Genomic DNA, 20,570 nt, shown 5'->3' on the forward strand with positions numbered 1-20,570 from the left:
CTGGCTAGGCTACTAAATACATAAAATAGGCAACATTTCTGGTTGAAAAGCTGCGACCGCCGACAGGAAACATTTAAAGCAAACGTAATCCCTTTTGAACAACGAGTCTGCTAAAGCATCAATACACAGGGTGGAAGACGGAGAATTCCGATTTGGTCGATAATGTAATTAAAGATTCAGAAGGCTGACAACAGCTGAAATGATCCTAACGAATTTGACTTTCGCCATCACTGTTTTTAAATGACTTGTGCCAATTCACCAAATTCTGGTGCTCTCAGCATTAGCTGAATCGTCTATGCTCTCTGTATTGTATAACACCTACTTTAGATCTTTTATTTAGAGCGAGGCATTACAAGATGGTGCGCGCACTTGTGTGTACACGCACGTATCCACACTGTCACTCGCACACTTTATCAACAACATATCTGAAAAAACATTGTGGAAAATGACAATTTAGACCGGAAAATGTTTACTCCCTTACGTTTCCCCTTAAACAGCAATTTACTTCCATGTTTCGCTAATATTTCAAACCACATTAGGTTACTAATGGAAACATCTTATTGCAAATAATTGGAACGTCAAGTGTAACGGAACAGAAACGCACACAGACCCCGAGAAACGTTTGCTGAAAATACATCACACTGTAAAACAAGCATTGCTTAAGCAAGAAACATGAGTACAAACAACGGTTTCTTTTGGAAAACTGATGTATTTGATTATTAGAGTAAGAATTACAGTATCTTAGCTGTTAGTATGTATTAAACTGTAGAGAAACTGGACCCAGTAAAGATCTTCCAACTTTCCAAGAAAGTGCATGTAACAGTCCCAAGGTTTTCGAACCATATATACATATTTATAAAACACTTTGTCCCCTGGTCAAGATGGACCTTGTCTTGTGAGGCATTTTATGTACATTTGTGGTATTGGAATTTGTTCCACATGACATTTACAGAACCATCTACATAGTTTGCATGTGACGTCAACGACGATGCTGAATCATAGCAGCATTATGGAAATCCAGCACTTTATAACACCCTTGAGGCTTTTTTTCGTCTTCTCAGTTCAATCTACCAAGACGACGCTTTCTTGAAATCCTCTCCTCTAAATAGCGATCTTGCTTTTACCTTTACAGCAAGAAACAAAACAAACAGAAAAAGAATAATCTTCAGGCCAGAAGCACAATACAACAAAGGGGGTTAATTCTACAAAACAAATGAAATGTTTTTATTCATTTTTTTTAATAAAGTTGAAAAAACTGTTCAGAAGAAAAGTACTAAGGGTTTTTAGCCCCTTGTCTGCAGTCTCTTTTTTTAGAGGAAGAAGGGTAACATACAGCTGGCAGACTTTCCAGCACAGAACAGTGGACGGTATTTACAGCCTTTTTCTGCTTTATTAAAGATCTAATGCATTACATGAACATCAAAGGTTGTTATATATACTACATATATAAAATAATTTAATGCCAAGGTAATCTACCCAGGTATGGTTGCAAATGCTAAGTTTCAAAAGCACATTTTTAAGCACTCATACAAATCCATTCTGGCTAAAGAACAGAAAACTAAAGAAATTGTTAATGCTTCCACTTGATTCCAAGCAAGGTTATAATCACTAATAAATAAACTCCTTAAAACTATATGTTGTACATTGTACAAAAAAGCATGTCCTCTTAACCTTTTAGTTCATTAAGTTTCCAAGGCAAGCCCCAAGCTCTACATTTCTTGTCTTCTGGTGCTTTTTCTGGTGTACGTTTCTCTCGCCTGTGTATTTGTGTATACGTCTGGGGAATGTTAATCTGAGCTCTACTAGTTGGTGACAATCTCTTTATTGTCCTCTATGAAGCGAGTGAAGCGGAAGTGGTTCCCGTTCTCTGAATTAGCCATTTTCTCCAGTCCCACCAGAGCGGCGTTAGGTTCTGAGTTGTGCAGCCTTTCAAGACTACCTGTCAGGCCACTGATGGGCGAACTTCCCCCATTCCCAATGCTCCCTGAAAGAGGCGGGAGGCCCCCGTTCTGAATGACTGAGATCTCATTGGTCTTCATGGCCAGGCCGTTGGAGAAGGCAGCCGCGTACTGGTTCCAGAAGCTGGTGGGGTCCCCGCTGCCAGCCCGGGATGCCATATCCTTCTGGAAGATCTCGGGGAACTTGACAGGATTGGTTCCCAGGAAGGCCATGGGGCCATCCACTGAGAGCCTCCGGCCCCGTCTGGCTGGGGCACTGTTCCACATGTGTGTTCCCATGTGAACCTGCACACACAGAAGAGAACAATGCCCCCAACAAATTAGCACTGTCTGTAAACTTATCCACCACACCCACACAGATTGCAAGGAGTGATGCAATGGAAAAAATGCAATCCACTCAAAAATGCTGACTGCAGCCTGGTGCATTAAAATAGTTGTAAAGTATTGAGATAAGACAAAAGTTGCCTAGATGTGGGGATGAAGGGTTGCTACAAAGCTAGTCCTTTTGGCTGCATTTCAGAAATGATATACCATGTTTAATCGTAACCCTAATACACAATTCTCTAAAGGAAAGCCTGTTTGTCTAGGTTAAAATTGCAGTGTCCATTTTCATTGCAGTTGGCAGTACTACATTTGGCCATTTACCCCTGAAACGCCCTCTGCAAACAAGGACAGAACATATTTTTTCAGCATTTTCATCTTGTCATGGGGAAACGAAACAGCTGGATAATGACAGCATTCTCAGAAGAGACAGAAAATAAATGTGCATTTTATGACTGTCTCTTGCCTGATCGGCCTCCTGCACTAACTTGATTGGACAAGAGGCACAAGATGGTACCTCTTTAATAACATAGATCAGCTACGCCATATGAATAGTGCACCAACAGACAAAATACGAAATTGCTAATATGCAGAAATAGTAAACTACAGTTCATCATTTTGTATTAAATTAGGTTTCCTAAAATTGTACTTGGTTAAATGTTTAACATTCTTATTGGGACATGATTCAAATAAATGACAAGTGTTAATGTTTTTAAGCAGTGTAAAAACAATTAAAAACGTATGTGCTTGACACTGCAATGGAAAACGTATAATTTAGAAATATTAAGTGCATTGTAGCACACACTAATTTCCACTCATTTAAATCAGGTAAATACCAAATCAAATCACACATATCCATTGAAATACAATCAAGCAGATTTACTGTTTTTTAATAATTTATTCTTCAAGATCAGTCTTGAACAAGGTAAAGAAAATACTGCCATTCATATGATTTTATGTAAAAATATTAAAAAAACGTGGCTGTCATGGTCTAAATCTCCCATCTGAGATCAGGAGAGTAAGGTTTCAGTCTATTAGCCAGACACACACACACACACACACACACACACACACACACACACACACACACACAAAGTGTAACGATTCAAAATGATGGGCAACAAAAAAAAGGTTTACCTTGAGATTGCCTTTGGTAGTGAATGCCCGACCACAGATGGTACAAGCGAAGGGCTTTTCTCCAGTGTGGGTCCTTTCATGGATCTGCAGGGCACTGGAGGACGAGAAGGTCTTCCCACAGGTGTTGCAGTAGTGCTGTTTGGGTGTTCGGCGTGGTGGTGCAGCAGACAGCACTGGAGATGTGGCAGCAGAATTAGTGACCAGACTGACCACAGGTTCCTTGCAGTCCTGGTAAGAGCTGTGCAAGAAGCCATTGACCTCTGTCTTGATCATGGAGGACAGGGAACTGACGGCAAGGAGGGAGGGGCTCGAGCTGGAAGTGAGGCTGGGATTAGATGGCTCAAAGAGCTGGGAGGGCAGGTCTCGCATCTGGTGGGTGAGCATGTGCTGCTTGAGATTACCCTTAGTGGAAAAGCCCCTGTTGCAGGCAGTGCAAATAAATGGTCTCTCTTTGGTATGGCTTCGGTAATGAATGTCCAAGGCACTCTGACAGGCGAACGTCTTGCCACAGATATCGCATGCCGTGTTCTTGAAGGTGCCCCGCTCACGGAAAGGGAAGACCATGGTCAGAGGGTCTTTTGTCGGGTTGCAAGATGTCAAGTCTAAGGCCCCCATGCCCGTGGAACCAGACTGCATGAGGCCTGCACAGATGGGCTCGGATGAAGCCGCCTGCTGTCTCTCTTCAATGCTGGGGGATTTCCGGTGCAGGTGTGCACTTGGGATGGGGGAAGGTGCCTGCATAGAAGAGGTAGATTCAGACATAGCTGGACTTCCCACATTTTGGATATCAAAGTCCCCTCCGAAAGATGAGGAGTCATTGGTGAGATGATCGCCTTCTAGTGAGCCATTCTCAAGTGACTTAAACCTGCTGGCATGCAGCTCCTCCATAATCCCTTGGTGGGCCATCTTCATCTGGCTCTCAAGGCCTGCCACCCCCATCATGTCCAAGGGCATGGGGGAGGAACAGAGACTATCCTGGGATGCATCAATAGATTTGGGTGTGTCTGGGATGCTGCCGTCAGGACAGTCCTCCATATTGTCCATGTTCTCGTCAGAAAAGTTATCAATGTCATCAAAGTTTCTCTCATCCATCATCTCATCCGTGTCAGATTCCATGGATTCCGGGTAGTTATCTGGGAGGGGGGTGTTGGGGATCTGCCCACCCATGTGCATCCTGATGTGCTGCTGCAAGACCACAGCATTGGTGAACTTCTTCTGGCAGATGGGACAGGAGTGCTGGACCCTCAATGGAGGCATGGCACGGTGGACACTGTAGTGGGTTTTGAGGTTCCCTTTAGTAGTGAATGCTCGACCACATACTTTACACTTGAAGGGCCTCTCGCCGGTGTGTGTGCGGTAGTGCATTTTCAGGGCACTCTGGCAACTGAGCACCCTGTGGCAGATAACACACTCATTTGGGTCAGTCACCTTCTTGTCAATGTTCTCCACCAGCTGCTGCAGCTTGGAGGTCTCCGATGCCTGCATGGGGTCGAGGAGGCCTCCGAAGGGGAACTTAGCCTTGAACTGCTCAGACATTAGGGGCATAAGTGGATTTGTGGTCATGGGGGGACTGTTGGTTGAGGCATAGTCTAAAAAGCTCTCAGGAGCAGAGCTAACACGTGTGTAGATTGGTGCCGGCTGGTTGCTCTCTTCTGCTCTTCCATTTGAGGTAGGCAAAGTGCCACCTTCACCTTCTTCTGATATGCCATCGTTGCTTTTCATAGAGGGCTCTGCAGCACCTGAGTCACTTTTTAGAGAACTGGAAGGGCTGGTTATTGCAACAGAGTGATTCTCCTCTTTCTTAATGAAAGGGGGCAAGCTGGGCATTGTTGGAGGGAGCAACAGGCCAACTGAAGTGGTCAAGGTTGAGAGAACTGGCTTGCTGTCTAGCCAACTAGTTACTGGCTTCTCTGGGGGCATTGACATGCCGTATGGAATGCCGGTGCTAGTTGGAATATTGTCCAAATGCTCCGGGACTGGATATGGATTCATTTGGATGTGGGGATATTTATCTTTGTGCCGCTGGAAGTGGACCTTCAGGTTCCCGCGGGTGGAGAAGCGGTTCCCACAGATGTTACACTTGTATGGTCTCTCCCCAGTGTGAGATCGCAAGTGGATCTGCAAGGCACTGTCACTCCCAAACACTTTGGCACAAAACCTGCACTTGTGTTTGAAGAATGCCTCTTCGGAGCTGCTCCTGGTTTCAAAAGACGTAACATTGGGTGGCTTGCCTTTTCTTTGCTGTGCCAGGACAGCCAAAGAGTTCAGGTCGTCCACAGGTGTACTGATGCTGGGAAGAGAGCTGGAGAACATGGATGCGGGAGGGGGCTGAGGTAGACGCGGTTTCACTGCAGGGTTCAACAAGCTACCTATTGTGAAGGCCGGTGTGGATGATTTTACGAGCGGTGTGTTGCTAAGATGGGGGTGCAGGCTGCTAGCATGAGCGGGTTGCTTTTCAGACGGCTGGGCGTTCACCACCGATGCCACCATAGAGCCCATGTTCTGAGATGAATCGCTGCGCGGTGGTGCCATGCTGCTGCCGGGGTTGGTCTGAGGTAGCTGTGCTGCTGCAGTCAGTTGTTTCAGGCTGCTGATACTGGCAGACTGACTCGCCAGGCTCTGTGCTAATCCTGCAGCCGCAGCCAGCTGCTGGGAGAGATGAGAGCTGAGAGTTGTCAGTGGGTTGGCAGATGTCCCTAATGTACCTTGAGAGGAACTGGAGGGCACCGGCATTTCAGGGTTTTGAGAGGCCAGCAGTAATATCTGGTGACGGATTTGTTCAATGAGCTGCAACTGGTGGATCTGCTGCTGCTGTAGAGCCAGAAGCTGCTCCATGAGTGCAGGCACCGCCACCTTGTTGCTGCCGCTGGAGCGGCTTTCTTGAGAGAATTGGGCCACGGCCACCTTAGTGCTTTGCAGGTTTTCGATGATGACATTGCTGTTAATCATTGAGAAGTTTCCCAGTTCAGCCAGGTTACCTAGTTGAGGTAGAGATTTTGAGACGGCCGAGTTTCCCACGCCAGGACCAGCACTGCTCCTAATACTACTGCTGCTGTTGTTGTTGTTGTTGACGGAACTGCTGCTACTGCTGCTGCTGCTGCTACTGCTGCTCTGCCTGCCACCACCGTTGTGACTGCTGTGAATTCCGGAAAGGTCCATATCCATGGACTCTTCTTTGTCAAGTGCGTTATGCTCCGAGAGGTCACTGCACTCTTCTTGATCTGTGTTATTAACTGTGCCATTCATCTGCTCATCAGGATTATTGGGAGGGGAACCGGGTGAGAACGTTTCAGGAGGAGAGACCGGATTTTCATTTACTATCAGAACTAATTGATTCTTAGTGCAATTCTTCTGGTGTTGTTCGAGATCTGATAGTTCAAAGAACTCGGCACAGCATCTGCCACAGACGTGAGCATCAGCGTCTTTGCCGGGGGGATTTTCCAAGCCAGGTTCTGTGTCCCCTGAAAAACACAAGCAGTAACAAAGGATGAGTGATCAGAAATGTTGTAGCTGAAAAAGCAGATTTATGCATCACAATGATTATGTTATTAATCATAAATTAACCCTTGTTACCAGTTATTTTCACAAAAAAAAAAAGAACACTACCGACTCCAAAAAAGTTAAATGCTGTGCTATGAGAAATGGGATGAAAAAAAATAAAAGGAAAATCAATAGCACTTCTCAAATATTGCTTAAAACTGATCTTTGAAAATGTCCACATGGGTTTCATCAATCCACCTGACTTAGATAATCATTTTCTTCAGATAATCCATCAAAATATAAAATACTACGAACTGAAGACATTGGGGCTTAATGAAATTTCATAGAAAGGTATTGATTTCCAATATTTCATACTCTTCATTGTCTACTTGTCCACTGGGTGCAAATCAACCATTTGAAGGACTTATTAGACTTTCAAGTTGCTGTCACCTTTGCTCATTTTCAACCCAACTAGAGGCATCTTGGACAGTTTATCCCTGTCACTAAACTAATTTGTAGCTATTCAAGCTGCAATCAGGCTCTGACAAGAACAACAGAAGCTTTCGTATCAAGACTCTTCTATAGCCATTGAATGACCCGGGCTAAATATGGCCTAAGAAAACGGCATATCAACATGAAATCAATGATTACGGTTTGATAAAACATACATTTAAACAATCAGCGACAAATCTTTTAGAAGAAATTACTTATTAAAAACATCTTAATCATGTCTGGATCCGATCTGAAATTCTACTATATGCTTGACGGAAATCTTATGAATAATAATAAATAAATAAAAAAGAAAACTAAAATGTCTCTACTTAATAAAGCAAGGCTAAACAATTACTTTTCCCTTCAAGTTATCATGGAAAAAAAGCACTAGCATATTTGAATCTTTAAAACAAAAACAAAAAAGTCCATTCAATTTCAACAAGCACAGCAATACTTTTTCAGACACAATATTTGTCAATTTGGCAGAGACAGGCATCACAAAACTACCAAACACAAAACACTGAGCGTTTTCTACAGGACAATCTAACAATACAGGCACTACACTCCCTCTGCAACTGCTGTGGCTCCCTACTTTTAGTCATCTTCCTCTTCTTTTTGTTGCACCAAAATTTTGCTGTTTAACATATGACTCGATTTACAAATTGTTACTGAAAGCAGTTTTCTATGAATCCCTTTCACTGCTTTTATTCCGGGACTGGCCTTCAACATTTTTATCAGTGTGAAGATTCATTTGCAAATGAAACACAAAAAGCTCTGACCCAGTCCTATTGAAAGGCAGGATGGCTTCCTATTGTTTACTCAGCATGAGAGCGGCAGGATCGCCGGCACAATGCTGTGTGGTCATCTTAGCGGCCCCTGAAAGCAGATCTTGTTTAATTCAGGGATTATCTCCCCCTATGTTTCTCTCTACTGAAAAAAAAAAAAAAAAAAAAAAAAAATCAGATAAAGTTGCCATGACAGTAAAACCCAGATTCACACCACTAAACCATGCAAAAGAGAGACAACTTTAATAACTTTTAATATTAACAATCCCTTTCAAGGCAGCGGTCGAGAAAATTCTAGTGTTGCTCAAGGGAAGCCACATATAAAATAAATCTGAATCAATTCACTTGCGAAAGATGTTTGAGACAAAATATTCACACCATGTATAAGGATAAACTTGTTTGGAAATTATTATATTTAAACAGTGTTTCAAAAAGTTTAGAATTTCAGTAAGGTAACAAGAATTTACGGAAAGATAAAGCATTATGTCACTATACATCAGAGTATTCATAATTGTGCATACAAAGTACCATAAATTATGCTTTATATAAACCTATATCTGTGTAAGAACAAAGGGAATTTCACCATTATATTCTGTTTCAGGCTCAGAACAATGAGGGACAGTGTAAGGATAACTGCCACAAAATAATACACTTTTGAATTTATACTGTATCCAAAAAATATAGTACAGCAAAAGTAGCATATTGGAGTCCTTTAACAAGCAAAATACTTTTCCAAAAGTAAAGAGCTAAAAAGTCGAGAAATGAATGCCTAGCAACCAAAAACTTCCAAGTATTCATACAAATTTATTTAAGGACAGAAGCCAATATAAGTCCAACAAGTGCAGAACATAAGTTAGGACTCTGAATCCAATTAATCTTGTCGTCACCTTTGTACGGCATGTTTTTAACCTTCACCCCCCAGCACAGTGAGTAGTCAAACATCATAACAACATTTTATAGTAAAATATTTTGTTTCAATTTGAATAATCCGTGTCAATAATAATAAAATATGAAAAAGGCTTAACAAAATTTTTTCCAAAGCCGTCCATCTTAAATGCAAAAAAAATTGCTCTATCAAAATGTCACTGGTTTATTGCATTCTGCAAAGACAATCAGTGCAGACTATTCTAATCCATAGCAACTACATTAAAAAAAGAAAAAAAGCTATACAGTTTAGAACTTGAAACACACACTCAGTTTCACTCACATAAAAAAGGGAGATGCAGCAACAGGCACATGTACAATCGAACACAGAGTAAACACTCTGTATATTATCCATTGTACTTTTACAGAAATAATATAAATGCCAAATATTAACGTTTGAAATAATATGAGCTGCAATATTCAAAGCCGTATTTTATTCATATTCACAAATTCTTTTAAAACAAATCACTCCAATGAAGAAATTTGTTAACAAAAAGAACAATTGAAAAAATAGGACAACTATAATTCCACAAGCAATGGATATACTGTGAACGTAAATGCTACCTTATGTTTTCAATGTGATCAAAGTAGTGTTCACCTATAGTTCAAAAGTAAACCTCTCCCAGCATTTGAGAGGGTTTAGCTTCGACAACAGCGCCACAGAACCATATCACTAAGTGAAAAGAACCATGCAGTGTTAAAACTCTCCATTATCAAAGCATAGTGTGGAAAATGGTACATTATCAGGCCTCCGGGAAGGCAAGCAATGAGACCGCATAAAGCCACAGACATTAACAAAAGCAGAAAGGGAAAATGTATAAGTAGAAGGAAAGAATGACAAACACTTTAATTCCTACATTACTTCGCAGTGCCGCTGACGCACCCTTGTAGCCACTTGTGACTCCAGGAGAGTATCCCCACCACACAACCCCCTCCAGTCGTCTAAGACGGTACATTAAACCTCTGTGGAGGCACCCAGCTGAACACTAGATGGTGTTCCACTAAAGCTACACTTTCCAGGGAAGAGACCGGTCGTCTCTCCACTTCTGCGATACTGGCACATTTAAAGAAGAACAACAGAAGATGAGGGAAAGAAAACAGAAAGCATGTCCTTAAGGCTACATCTAAAGTCCTGCTGTATAAACATTGGCAAAATGACAAGTAACTGAATCCTGCTGTTTGCAAGGTAAAGCAGAGTGAGTGGAACACCATGCCAACCTCTGTGTGTGTGTGTGCGGGTGTGTGTGTGTGTGGGTTACTCTGAAGGTGAAGAACAAGAGTGACCGATATAACAGCCGCATTGATAAGGCCCTGGGTTGGCCGCCTGTGGCTTGGAGCCGTGGGGTCAATAACCAAGTACAGGAAAACACACCATGGCCTGAACTCCGTTCACCTTCCCACGGAGGGAGGCCGACAAAGGTTAAAACAGCAGTCTCGGAGGCTCGGCGCTACATCCCACAACTTGTAGGGGGATAAGGGACAGAGGCTGTGGGCTATGCTGCTCTGTCCACACCACACCCTTCATATGCTCAGCTCCCAGCCACTGCCAATGCCAACATCCCTACACATCCACTGCCTCACACACATCTCCCTTTAAATTCGAGGGCTTTACCAATCAGAACATCTCTAGCCGATAGTGTGTGTGTGTGTGTGTGCGCGCGCATGTGTGCGTTTGTGTGTGTGTGTGTGTGCATTTGATTACAAGTGGCTTGAGTATCCATGCACTAAACTGATAACTGATAGAATTACAGGTATTACATTTTCAACTTACTCAGTACGTGCCATATTTCAGTAATTTTCTGCTGAAGTAAGATGACAAATGCTGCCATTCACAACATTATTGAATTTGAGGAAAAATGTTGCAGAGCCATGGAAAAACATGCATGCTTCAGGGGAAAACTATGTTTTGCATTGATCCAGAGTGCGCAACACAATCAAGCAAAACTGGGGTGAACGTAGGTTTTTCAGAATAGAGAAAAGTGCCTTTTTATTTAGAAACCGTTAAGCAAATATAAAAATGTTTTTGGAAAAAAGTTAATAAAGGCAGACACAAACAAATGTTGTGGACAGCATAAGTTGGAGCATTCAAGCTACATTTACATTTATTTTCATTACATTACGTTACAAGTCTGCATATTGCAAGGGTGGACAAACAACTTTAAGAAAGCACAGAAAATGATAATGAATTCTCCAAGCAAATTCAATTAACTTATAAATAAGTACTGCCAGTAGACCTATCGCAAACTGTCTGCATGTGCAAAAGCCTCAATTAGATGGATAAAAAACTATGCTTAATTTTAGTTGGGGTTTTTTTTTTTTTTTTTTTTTAAGCATGTGGGATTTGTGTACCACAACATGAATGTCCTGATTGGAAAACTGAAATAAGTTTAGATCCTGTGAGATTGTAGTCTACTACTATTATTTTTGAACGGTACACTGATTTCAGCAACTAGTGGGCAAACGACAAACCCCTCCAGCTGTCCTCATGACGACACAATTTGCTGTTCTTATACTAACCACTACAAACATAAACCAGTAACAGTCTCTTCAAATTCGTTCAGCTTAGGCGAAAGTACCATTTATCAAACAAACAGTACAATTATTGTAGTATGTTTCAATTGCTATATTTAGAGAAAATAAAATATGATAGAGATGACATAAATAGGCCTGTATTTATTTATTTTTTTATTTGCATGCGTTTTCAGTATTTTCAATTCTGAACTTTTTCTGAAATGTTGGATATGCCATAATCAAATCCCAGATCGAATTATTTCGACAATTTAGCCTTTGATTCTGCTGCAAGGCATACATTTGGAAGCAATATGGAAAATCGAATCAAAAGGCTAAATTATCTAGAAAATGAGTTGATCTTGTTTAGATACCAAGAACTGAAACCTTACCACATCAAAGACCCTTATCAAAAACTTCGTGAGGAGACCAACTACACCAAAGGACTAGACGGAAAAAACGCACTACTAGTATTCTAAGAATGTAAGTAATACATAGGGTACTTTACACAACGTTTATGCGTTTTTTTCTGTCAACCAAGGGTGACAAGACCCTCTTTCAAGATCGCAGGAAAAATGTTCGGACAGTTGTTTAGAAATATTGCGCAACTATGAGAATCTTGCCGCTCTCAGAATGAAAGCAACGGTACATTTTCTTCCTTTGTATGTTTTCACTTGCTGTAAAAGTCGGCCGTTATCAGTATTTCTGGAGGCAGAGTAAGGTGAAAATGTTGACGGGTGTACAAATAAAGTAAGCATGTAGCTATTGGAAAGATGGTGAAAATAATTTCCATAAGGAACATAATAATTCGTCGGGCCTGTAACAATGAACTTGTTGGCATACGAAAAAGTAGCCCGTACAGCAATAAGATGTTATATAGCCTATATAGTTCAGTTAGTTGCTTGCTTAGTGGTTAAGTAATTCAGTTAAAATAAATCCTTGAAAAAGTTTAGGGGCTATGGGGCCGCGACATGATTTAAAACAAAACAAACTGCAACAGAAAAATAATTAAAAGTCAGTTTAATAAGTAACTTGGGAGAAGGCTATGTATATAGTTTAGCTTGTTTGATAGATAATCTCGTGCCAGTATTTTCAGTAGTACATAACGGAAAAACTATTTTGTTTTCATGAGATATGCCATCTGCGTGCAGGACTTCTACATATATTTTCAAAACGGAGGCCTCGATTTTTTTTTAAAGAATGCGATTCCTTTGCGCAAGGTAACTAGACATTCATCTCATTTACATGACACTCACATGTCTTTATATTAAGTAAAATAAAGTTTAAAAAAAACAAAAACTTTTTTGGGTTTCATTGGCTTTTTTTAGTGACCATTATTCTGAGAAACATCCAATTGTGCGTTTTCATCAATTATATTTCCATTGTGACCATCTCGGACAGTTTACATATTTTTTTATTATGCAAGCGCATCTGGGGCAGTCACAACTTCTTGGTACAAAACGGATGAATTACAAGGTGTTCTGGACGGAAAACTACAAGTCTTATGGAGACTAAAGCCAACTCAAAGTCTAAAATACTTGTATTTTATAATTCGGAATATGAGCATGTCAAATAAGTTAAAAACTGTTGGGCTCGTAGTTTTATGGAAACCTTCTGTCGACAATAGCAGGCGTATGGACAAAAGCTGAAACCCACGAGTAGCCTACCTGAACAGTTTTAAGAAACGACCGATTGGCTTCCATTACTTTATATGAACATGATACAAAGTGATTGTAAAAAAACGTGTGTAAACCGTAGCCTAATGGTATTAATAGCCTTCATTACATTACACAGCTACGCGCCAGGAGTTTATGGAATAAATATTGCCAGTTAAGAGTTACCGATAAACTAGAACGGGCTTTTCATTGAAGACCAAAACATGTTGCATGTGGGGAGGATGCGCATACACGATACTTTTCCAAATCTCCTTTTATACATACACAGTCTACACTAAGACAACAAAAGTCATCGATACGAAGTCCGGAAACTACAAAGAAATTGCCAGATAATACTTATAAACATGGCGATACCCAAATAATGTTCTAACCAGCGCGTTTGTTCTGTTCGATAACCAAGCGCTAGCAAATGAAAAGTTACAAGTAGAAATCCGGAGTCGTCCCCAAGCTTATAAACCCCAAAGAGGAGAGAAAACTCCAGAAAGACGTCGCAACCGGATTCGGGCTTCCGGCTTGCGGGGATCAAGGTAACTCGCTATGATTCAAAGCTCGGCTCCAACTTACCATTGTGCTCGGATAAGGCCAGATGCGGGTCCGATTGGAAATGCTGCGGCTTCGCTTGTTTCCTCCGCGACATGCTGGCTCACACATCAGCCAGGGCAGAATAAAAAATGACTAAAAAATCTGCTCAAAATTACGGAAATCGAGCCCATCCACCGCGCATGTGTCCTGCTATAATTATGATTATCAATAATGCTTTGCGATTAATCATACAGGGGTTCTTTGAAAGGCGATTGGCACCTCGCCAGCCCCCTATTCAAATGAAGTCTCTTTAATCAATTAGCTCCTGATTTGCTGGGGACTCTTGTCTCTCTCTCCGCTCCCACCCAATGAGTTGATCCGTGAGAAGGAAAGGCAGGATTTTCCAACTCCCTTTAGATACAGTTTAACCCTTCTTAGCAACCAGCTGGGAGCCGCTCGCAGCTTATCTTAGTTACTACTGGAATGTGACAGAGTCCTGTGCCCATGCGCTCCGCTGTATCTATCCTGTTCATTAAATGTTAACACAACCAACACGTTTTAAATAAATTCAACTAACTACAGTGATGAAAAATCCTTGCGCTCCCGTAGACGTCTACTTTGCCACAGTTTGCCGTGTCCTCCTTTTTCTTATCCTTCTTTCATGGCTTGTATTAAGAGTCGTTGTCATTCAGATGTTTAATGGCAAACGCCGCTTTACCGCTACACGTTACTTCCTCTAGGCTCAACAGAAAGAAAAATTGAGTCGGCTGATCTAAAGAAGTTTCGTGCCTAATTACGATGTTAGAATGTCGGAAGTCCGGGGAAAGTCTCGAATATCCCAATAAGATTCATCTGATTATCGCTGTACTGTGTAGCTAACACGTTTTCGCACCGCATTCCGCGAACAAACAAACTTTAAGGGCCCCATGGAACACTGTGAGAAATCTAGAGCCCAGCCCATCTATGATTCTATTGGTCACCAGTCTATTCTATCATAGGACGATGGAGCTGCAAGCTGTCTGTGTGTGCGTGTGCCTGTGTAGTGTGTACGAGCAAGTGCCGAAGACAAGACCGGGGAATATCAAAGTATTGAAAATATATCCCGTTTACTCATCTGTAAATACGTTTTTGCATTGTTTTCACAAACTGTATTTTGCAGTTAGATTGAAATATTTAATCCCCATACATAACCCCCAAATTTAGATAAATGGGTAAATATTGCTGGAGTGTAGCTATTAAACGTTGACAGCGATTAGTTGCGAGCGGATAATTAAGAGGGGATTTAAAATGAACACTTGTTCTTCAGTGGAGTCTAGATTTCGAGAATATTTAATTTACCAATTTTTTGTAATATATAAAACACAGTGGCGTGACATTTTTTTTTCAGCAGAACCTGAATTACAGAAGTTCATGAACTTATTCAGGGTATATTTCGAAATGTAACAAGAACAAAAAAAACAAAACAAAAAAAAACAAATACCTAATTATAGTTTTGTTCCGGCATTCAACATATTGCTGTCAGAAAGCAGGATTTGAAGTTTTCAAACAAATATTCGACATATACGCAGCTGCGGTCGGTTTGTATTGCTCTGCAATACATTCTAGAACACAATGACAACAATGTTTCAATAATTGGAAATAAAGGGCGCATACGTATAGTAATGTTTCTAAAACAGCGTTGAAACGGTGCAACTAACACTGGTGCGAACACACTCAGCTGATGTGCTTCCTGGTAGACCAGTGGGTGCAATAGGTGGATGATGAAATATTCGAATTTGAGTGTATCTAATACATTTTTATTATTTCAAATACTAATAATATTTTAGCAACCATTGGTCAAATGTAATACAATACAATACAATACAATACAAATGAACCACAGTTAGGGTAACAACAGAAATAATAATAATAATAATAATAATAATAATAATAATAAACAAAATAATAACATAACAACATTAACAATCATAACAATAATAATATTCATACTAATAATAATATTATCATTATCATTAGCATCCAAAAAAAGAAAGAAAAAGAATGTCCCTTATTGACGAGGTTTTAGCTGGAATGTGTTTTAAGGATAAAACTCCCTATAGGAACTGTAGCAGCACGTTAACAGATTTATTATGTGGAAAAGACAAACGAAGCTATCAGTTGGGGTGATTTTGAGGAATGAAGATAATAACGTTACTATAGGTGATGTCTTGGATGCCATTATTTTTCACTGAATATTTAAAGAGCAGCTGCAGGCTAGATGGATCTAGTCCTTTCTTGTATCAGCTACCTACTTAGGACGTCTGTTATTTATTTATTTATGAAAGAAAAAAGAAAGAATGAGAGAAAGACAGAAAAATAATTTGCAAGCTTATTTTGTTTTGGCGAAAGTGATATATTACTGGACGCAATGAATGGCAATAATTCACTTACAGTGTGCGTTTGTTAATACATTTAGGGAAATTGTTTTTATTCATTTTACACACACACACACACACACACACACACACACACACACACACACACACACATTACAGATGAGCAATACGAATATGATAAGACTAGCTTTTATATAGTTTTAATAACATGGTGACCATTGCAAATACCAACAGCACATTAAGGCATTAAAGACTAAACGAAATAAAACTAAGAAATTTAAATCGATACAAATAATAGCAAATAATTGCCTGCGGTAAAAAGAAACGCACGGACAGTATAGCTTGCAGCATAACTCACTAAATTGCAGGAGCCAACAGTCAGAAGCAGGAATCTCTGTCTTTCTTGAAAATCATATTAGTAATAAACCAAGGGAGGTAAAGGAGAAATGTCTGCAATATTGTAATGTCCTGGACTGGAAAATCAATGGTCAGTTAATTGATGTGAGTGTTGGTGTGAGATTGTAAACAGGGTGATTTGCAGCCCAGTCGAGCGAGAGACATTTTAAATGAGATTCACTCCAGACGGTCGGGCTACACTGTGTTAACAATCACGGGTTGAATGACACAAACAGCAAGAAATTTTGGGCTGAATTAAAATGAGACTAGGATTCAAAGCAATGGGTAGGGGGTTGGGGTTAAACACAAGCAGCCAAACACAGCCTCCCACCCCCTGTTTTGAAGGATAATTAATTGGAGGTGGAAACAAATGTTTGGTAATATACTACAGATAACCCGGTGAAATTCTTGAAAATGCATTAGGTATTACATAATGTTACATAACTCTAACGAAACCCGAAAATGAAGATTTTTTTTCGATACAATAAAAATCAAGAATGCGATCAAAGCGGTGTTTTTAAGATTACATGTAAATTCACAAATACAGTTCCATATTTCATGACGAATTGCAGTGCTTTCTTATTTTTTATTTGCTGTCGAGAAAGTAACAGAAGCTTGTACGCACAAAGCTCGCGCCCGAGCGCAAATCAATACAGGGTTGAAGGGTAGGGGATGCATGTGGGCATCATTCACTATTATTACTGACAGCCAATAATTGATCATCGCACAGAAACACATACCGTTTGACCGCATAATTGAATCGCATAAGCAATATGGGCAAGGACAGGGGGAAATATACTGCACCCCACAGATCTCCTTGTTGTTAGTATAGATCATTCTAATTAAGAAAGTATTTTCCCGCTCTAATGGGAGGCATCTGTGTTACGTGTTATTCAACCTGCATACTTCGTTTCTTGCCCCCGTGCAATGATAAACGAATTCAGATGAGCTTAACTTTCTCAGGTACTTAATTTATACGATTAATAGGATAACGAACGATACCAATGGGTGAGTAATTGCCGTAACCGTACACGCATGTGTAAATTGTGGAAATGTTTCTGGTGTATTTATGAGACCATTTCAAATTTTGGGAATGTTTTCAACCGACTGTGCCAGGTGTAAATTGTTCTTTATTCGCTCATCGCCCTCCTCATTATACTCATCTGGGCGTTATCGACGTAATTTACATTCCAACAGTTGGAAGATATTGGGACTATTGCAGCGCAGCATTTATCCACATGATCTACGTTAGGGTTAGAGATAAAGAGTGCTGTAGAGAGAGGAAAAAGATAGAAAAAAACAGTCTGAGCAAAAGTAAAGTGTTAGCCAGTGTCATTAAAATATTTACTAGTCAAAATTATGACTTGAAAAACCAAGTTGGTGAAATTAAACATGACTTTCATTTTGAATAAAGGGGGAAACGAGCAAGGGATTTACATTTAGCAGTGTTCTGTGCATGTAAACTTCCAGTTCATGTTATTTTACCATGGGCCTTTTTGGGCCTGATACTTTTCATCATTTTAAGATTGCCACAAATCCATAGTCTACCATTTAACTCATACCTTTATTGAGGCTTCTTTCTGATAAGATTATTTCCAGACACAGTAGTATACTCTGATCAGTATGTGTTCTATAAAGTGTTTTCCAGAATGGTGAAGCTACACTGATGTGGCAGCAGTGAATGCTCATTAGTGTCAATAACAGAAATGACCCGCCCCCCCCCCCCCCAGCAGCCGCTGCGCATATTGTATATCTGCACACAACGCATCAAAATAAACTGTGCAAAAGTTCTCGAAAATGTAACCGGAAATAACATTTTGCACAATTGACAGATACAATCTAGTGAGTGCTCTGCATTCAGAGCCTGCGCCGGGACAAGTGCATCTCTCAGTCAACGTGTCCAGCGGAGGCTACAGCGCATGACGTCTCACAAGTGGAACTGTTGTCAACATCTTTATGGCTGCTGAAATACCTTTTAATTTAAACATCGTTACCATGCCTGTTAAATAAAAGTACACTAACATTATTCCATTTTTAGTCATGGCAAACCTCAGGCACATCAATAAAATATATTTTCATACCATCTGCATGTTTTGCAGGAAGAGACATAAGTATCCTAAGAAAAGTACTGAATTATAGTTAATTGAAAATGTTTCATAAAACATTTAAGATTCACATAAATCTACATATTGTCCATTATAAGCACAGTGCTGGTGTCATTTTAAGTGAATTAACCCCTTAAGTGTCGCCACTTTTCTTGACACAAGCTTAAAATAAAATAGTTACTCTTCTTGAACCCTTTTGACTACAAACATAATCCTGGTCTCTTCTGAAAGGTAACCATTTGGGGGTTGTTTTCCAAGAGTCAGAATTACTGTAACAAAGTCACAGAAGCTCAAACACAATGAAAGTTATTTTTTTCTTCTCACTGGAATCTCCTTCTCATATTTTCTGTTTTTGACTGGATACAGATTATTGTAGCTGTTACACTTAGAAACACAATGGAGCCAGGGTACAACACTGGACAAATCCCATTTGAGGACAATATCACCAAATACTTTCTTATCTATGTCTAGGTTTCCCAAAAAAGGACATTTAAATGGTATTATGGGTGATATAACTAAATTATATATGAGGTGTAAAATTCTGCATTCTGCGTACTAAACTATACAACACTTTTTAATCCTGAAAGAAAGTGTTTTCACTTCTCCCTGCCTGTCACCCTCTCCTACATCTCTGTCCCATCCGCCCTCTCCTAGCAGCTACCCTCAGACAGCAACAGGTTGAGAAGATTATACTGAATGTATTTAGATGCTCACCAATATAAAATAGTCACATCACTGAAAAACATTTACTCAGACGAGAGATTCCTTGGAACCTCTCCAAAGGAAATGTAGAATTTTTTGTTGCAAAACGTCAACCTTCTTTGGCCTAAAATGTCAAGAATTATTTTTGCCGAAGCACAGCAATAGAACAATGCTACATTTTCGTTACCAAGGAGAAAATGCTGTGTTGGTTTTATGCAAGCCAAACAAATTATACACCGTTAGAAACGTAATGTCATTAGCTAAAATGCTTTTTAGTCATCACTTCGATAACATGCCCTTAGTCAGTTCTTTGATGAGCTGAAGTTATACTGAAATTTCTTACACACGGATGGGGGTAACTGTGGGGTGCATTTTCTCTGCCACTAAATTACAAATACTGTTCAGAGACGGTTGTATATGGGCTCATTGCAAGAGCCTATACAAAACGATAATAGATAATAGCATTTCTATGTACAAGTACTTTTGTAGAAGTTTGTTTTTGAGAAATTCTAAGTAAACAATGGACATTCTATCAACGTCTCTCTGAGTCTTATAGAATGAGAAACTGTTATGCATTTGGTCTGCTTTACACTTCTCGTGAAAAGGACACTGACATAACCTTACTTCCTGTATTATGTGGATTTCGGAAATGCAGAGAAATGCACACTTGTTTCACCACCCACATGCTACAAAACAAGGAACTGTTGTGCTCAAGCAAAGGTGTGTTAAAATATGTTATACAGATATAACCATGAGTTTTAACGCTTTCCAACAGTATATCCTGTTACCATAGTGATTGAAAATTGCAGGCAGAAAAAGGAACGAATGCAAAAAAAACCCTAACTGGGCCGGCGAGACTTAAGGGGTTAATAGGCATTTTAACGGTCTCTCACTCTCTTTTTCTCAGTCTCGCACGCACACACACGCACGCACGCACGCACGCACGCACGCACGCACGCACGCACGCACGCACGCACGCACGCACGCACGCACGCACGCACGCACGCACGCACGCACGCACGCACGCACGCACGCACGCACGCACACACACACACACACACACACACACACACACACACACACACACACACACAAACGTGAAACAGGAAACTCTTGGCTCATTTAAATCAGAGACTGTCTCAAAGTTTGCCATCAAATATCAGCATCGCCAGTGGTAGCAGCTGTGTTA

General features: G+C 40.3%; 1 protein-coding gene across 3 annotated transcripts in view; it reads right to left on the bottom strand.

The window, feature by feature from the left end:
• Nucleotides 1–719: 719 nt before the first annotated feature.
• Nucleotides 720–20,570, bottom strand: part of sall1a (spalt-like transcription factor 1a) — a 244,029-nt gene continuing 224,178 nt past the window's right edge. For 2 of the 3 annotated variants that reach the window (XM_061222667.1, XM_061222669.1), the window contains 2 exons: nt 3,417–6,877; nt 720–2,243 (listed from right to left, as the gene is read on the bottom strand). In XM_061222667.1, coding sequence (XP_061078651.1) covers nt 1,803–2,243; nt 3,417–6,877 — 3,902 coding nt within the window. In that variant the 3' untranslated portion in view covers nt 720–1,802. Of the gene's footprint in view, nt 2,244–3,416; nt 6,878–13,845; nt 14,124–20,570 lie in introns of those variants that run through there. The other variant, XM_061222668.1, reaches the window with a different exon arrangement.

This window comes from Conger conger, chromosome 15 (assembly GCF_963514075.1).
Source record: "Conger conger chromosome 15, fConCon1.1, whole genome shotgun sequence".
NCBI classification, from domain to species: Eukaryota; Metazoa; Chordata; class Actinopteri; order Anguilliformes; family Congridae; genus Conger; species Conger conger.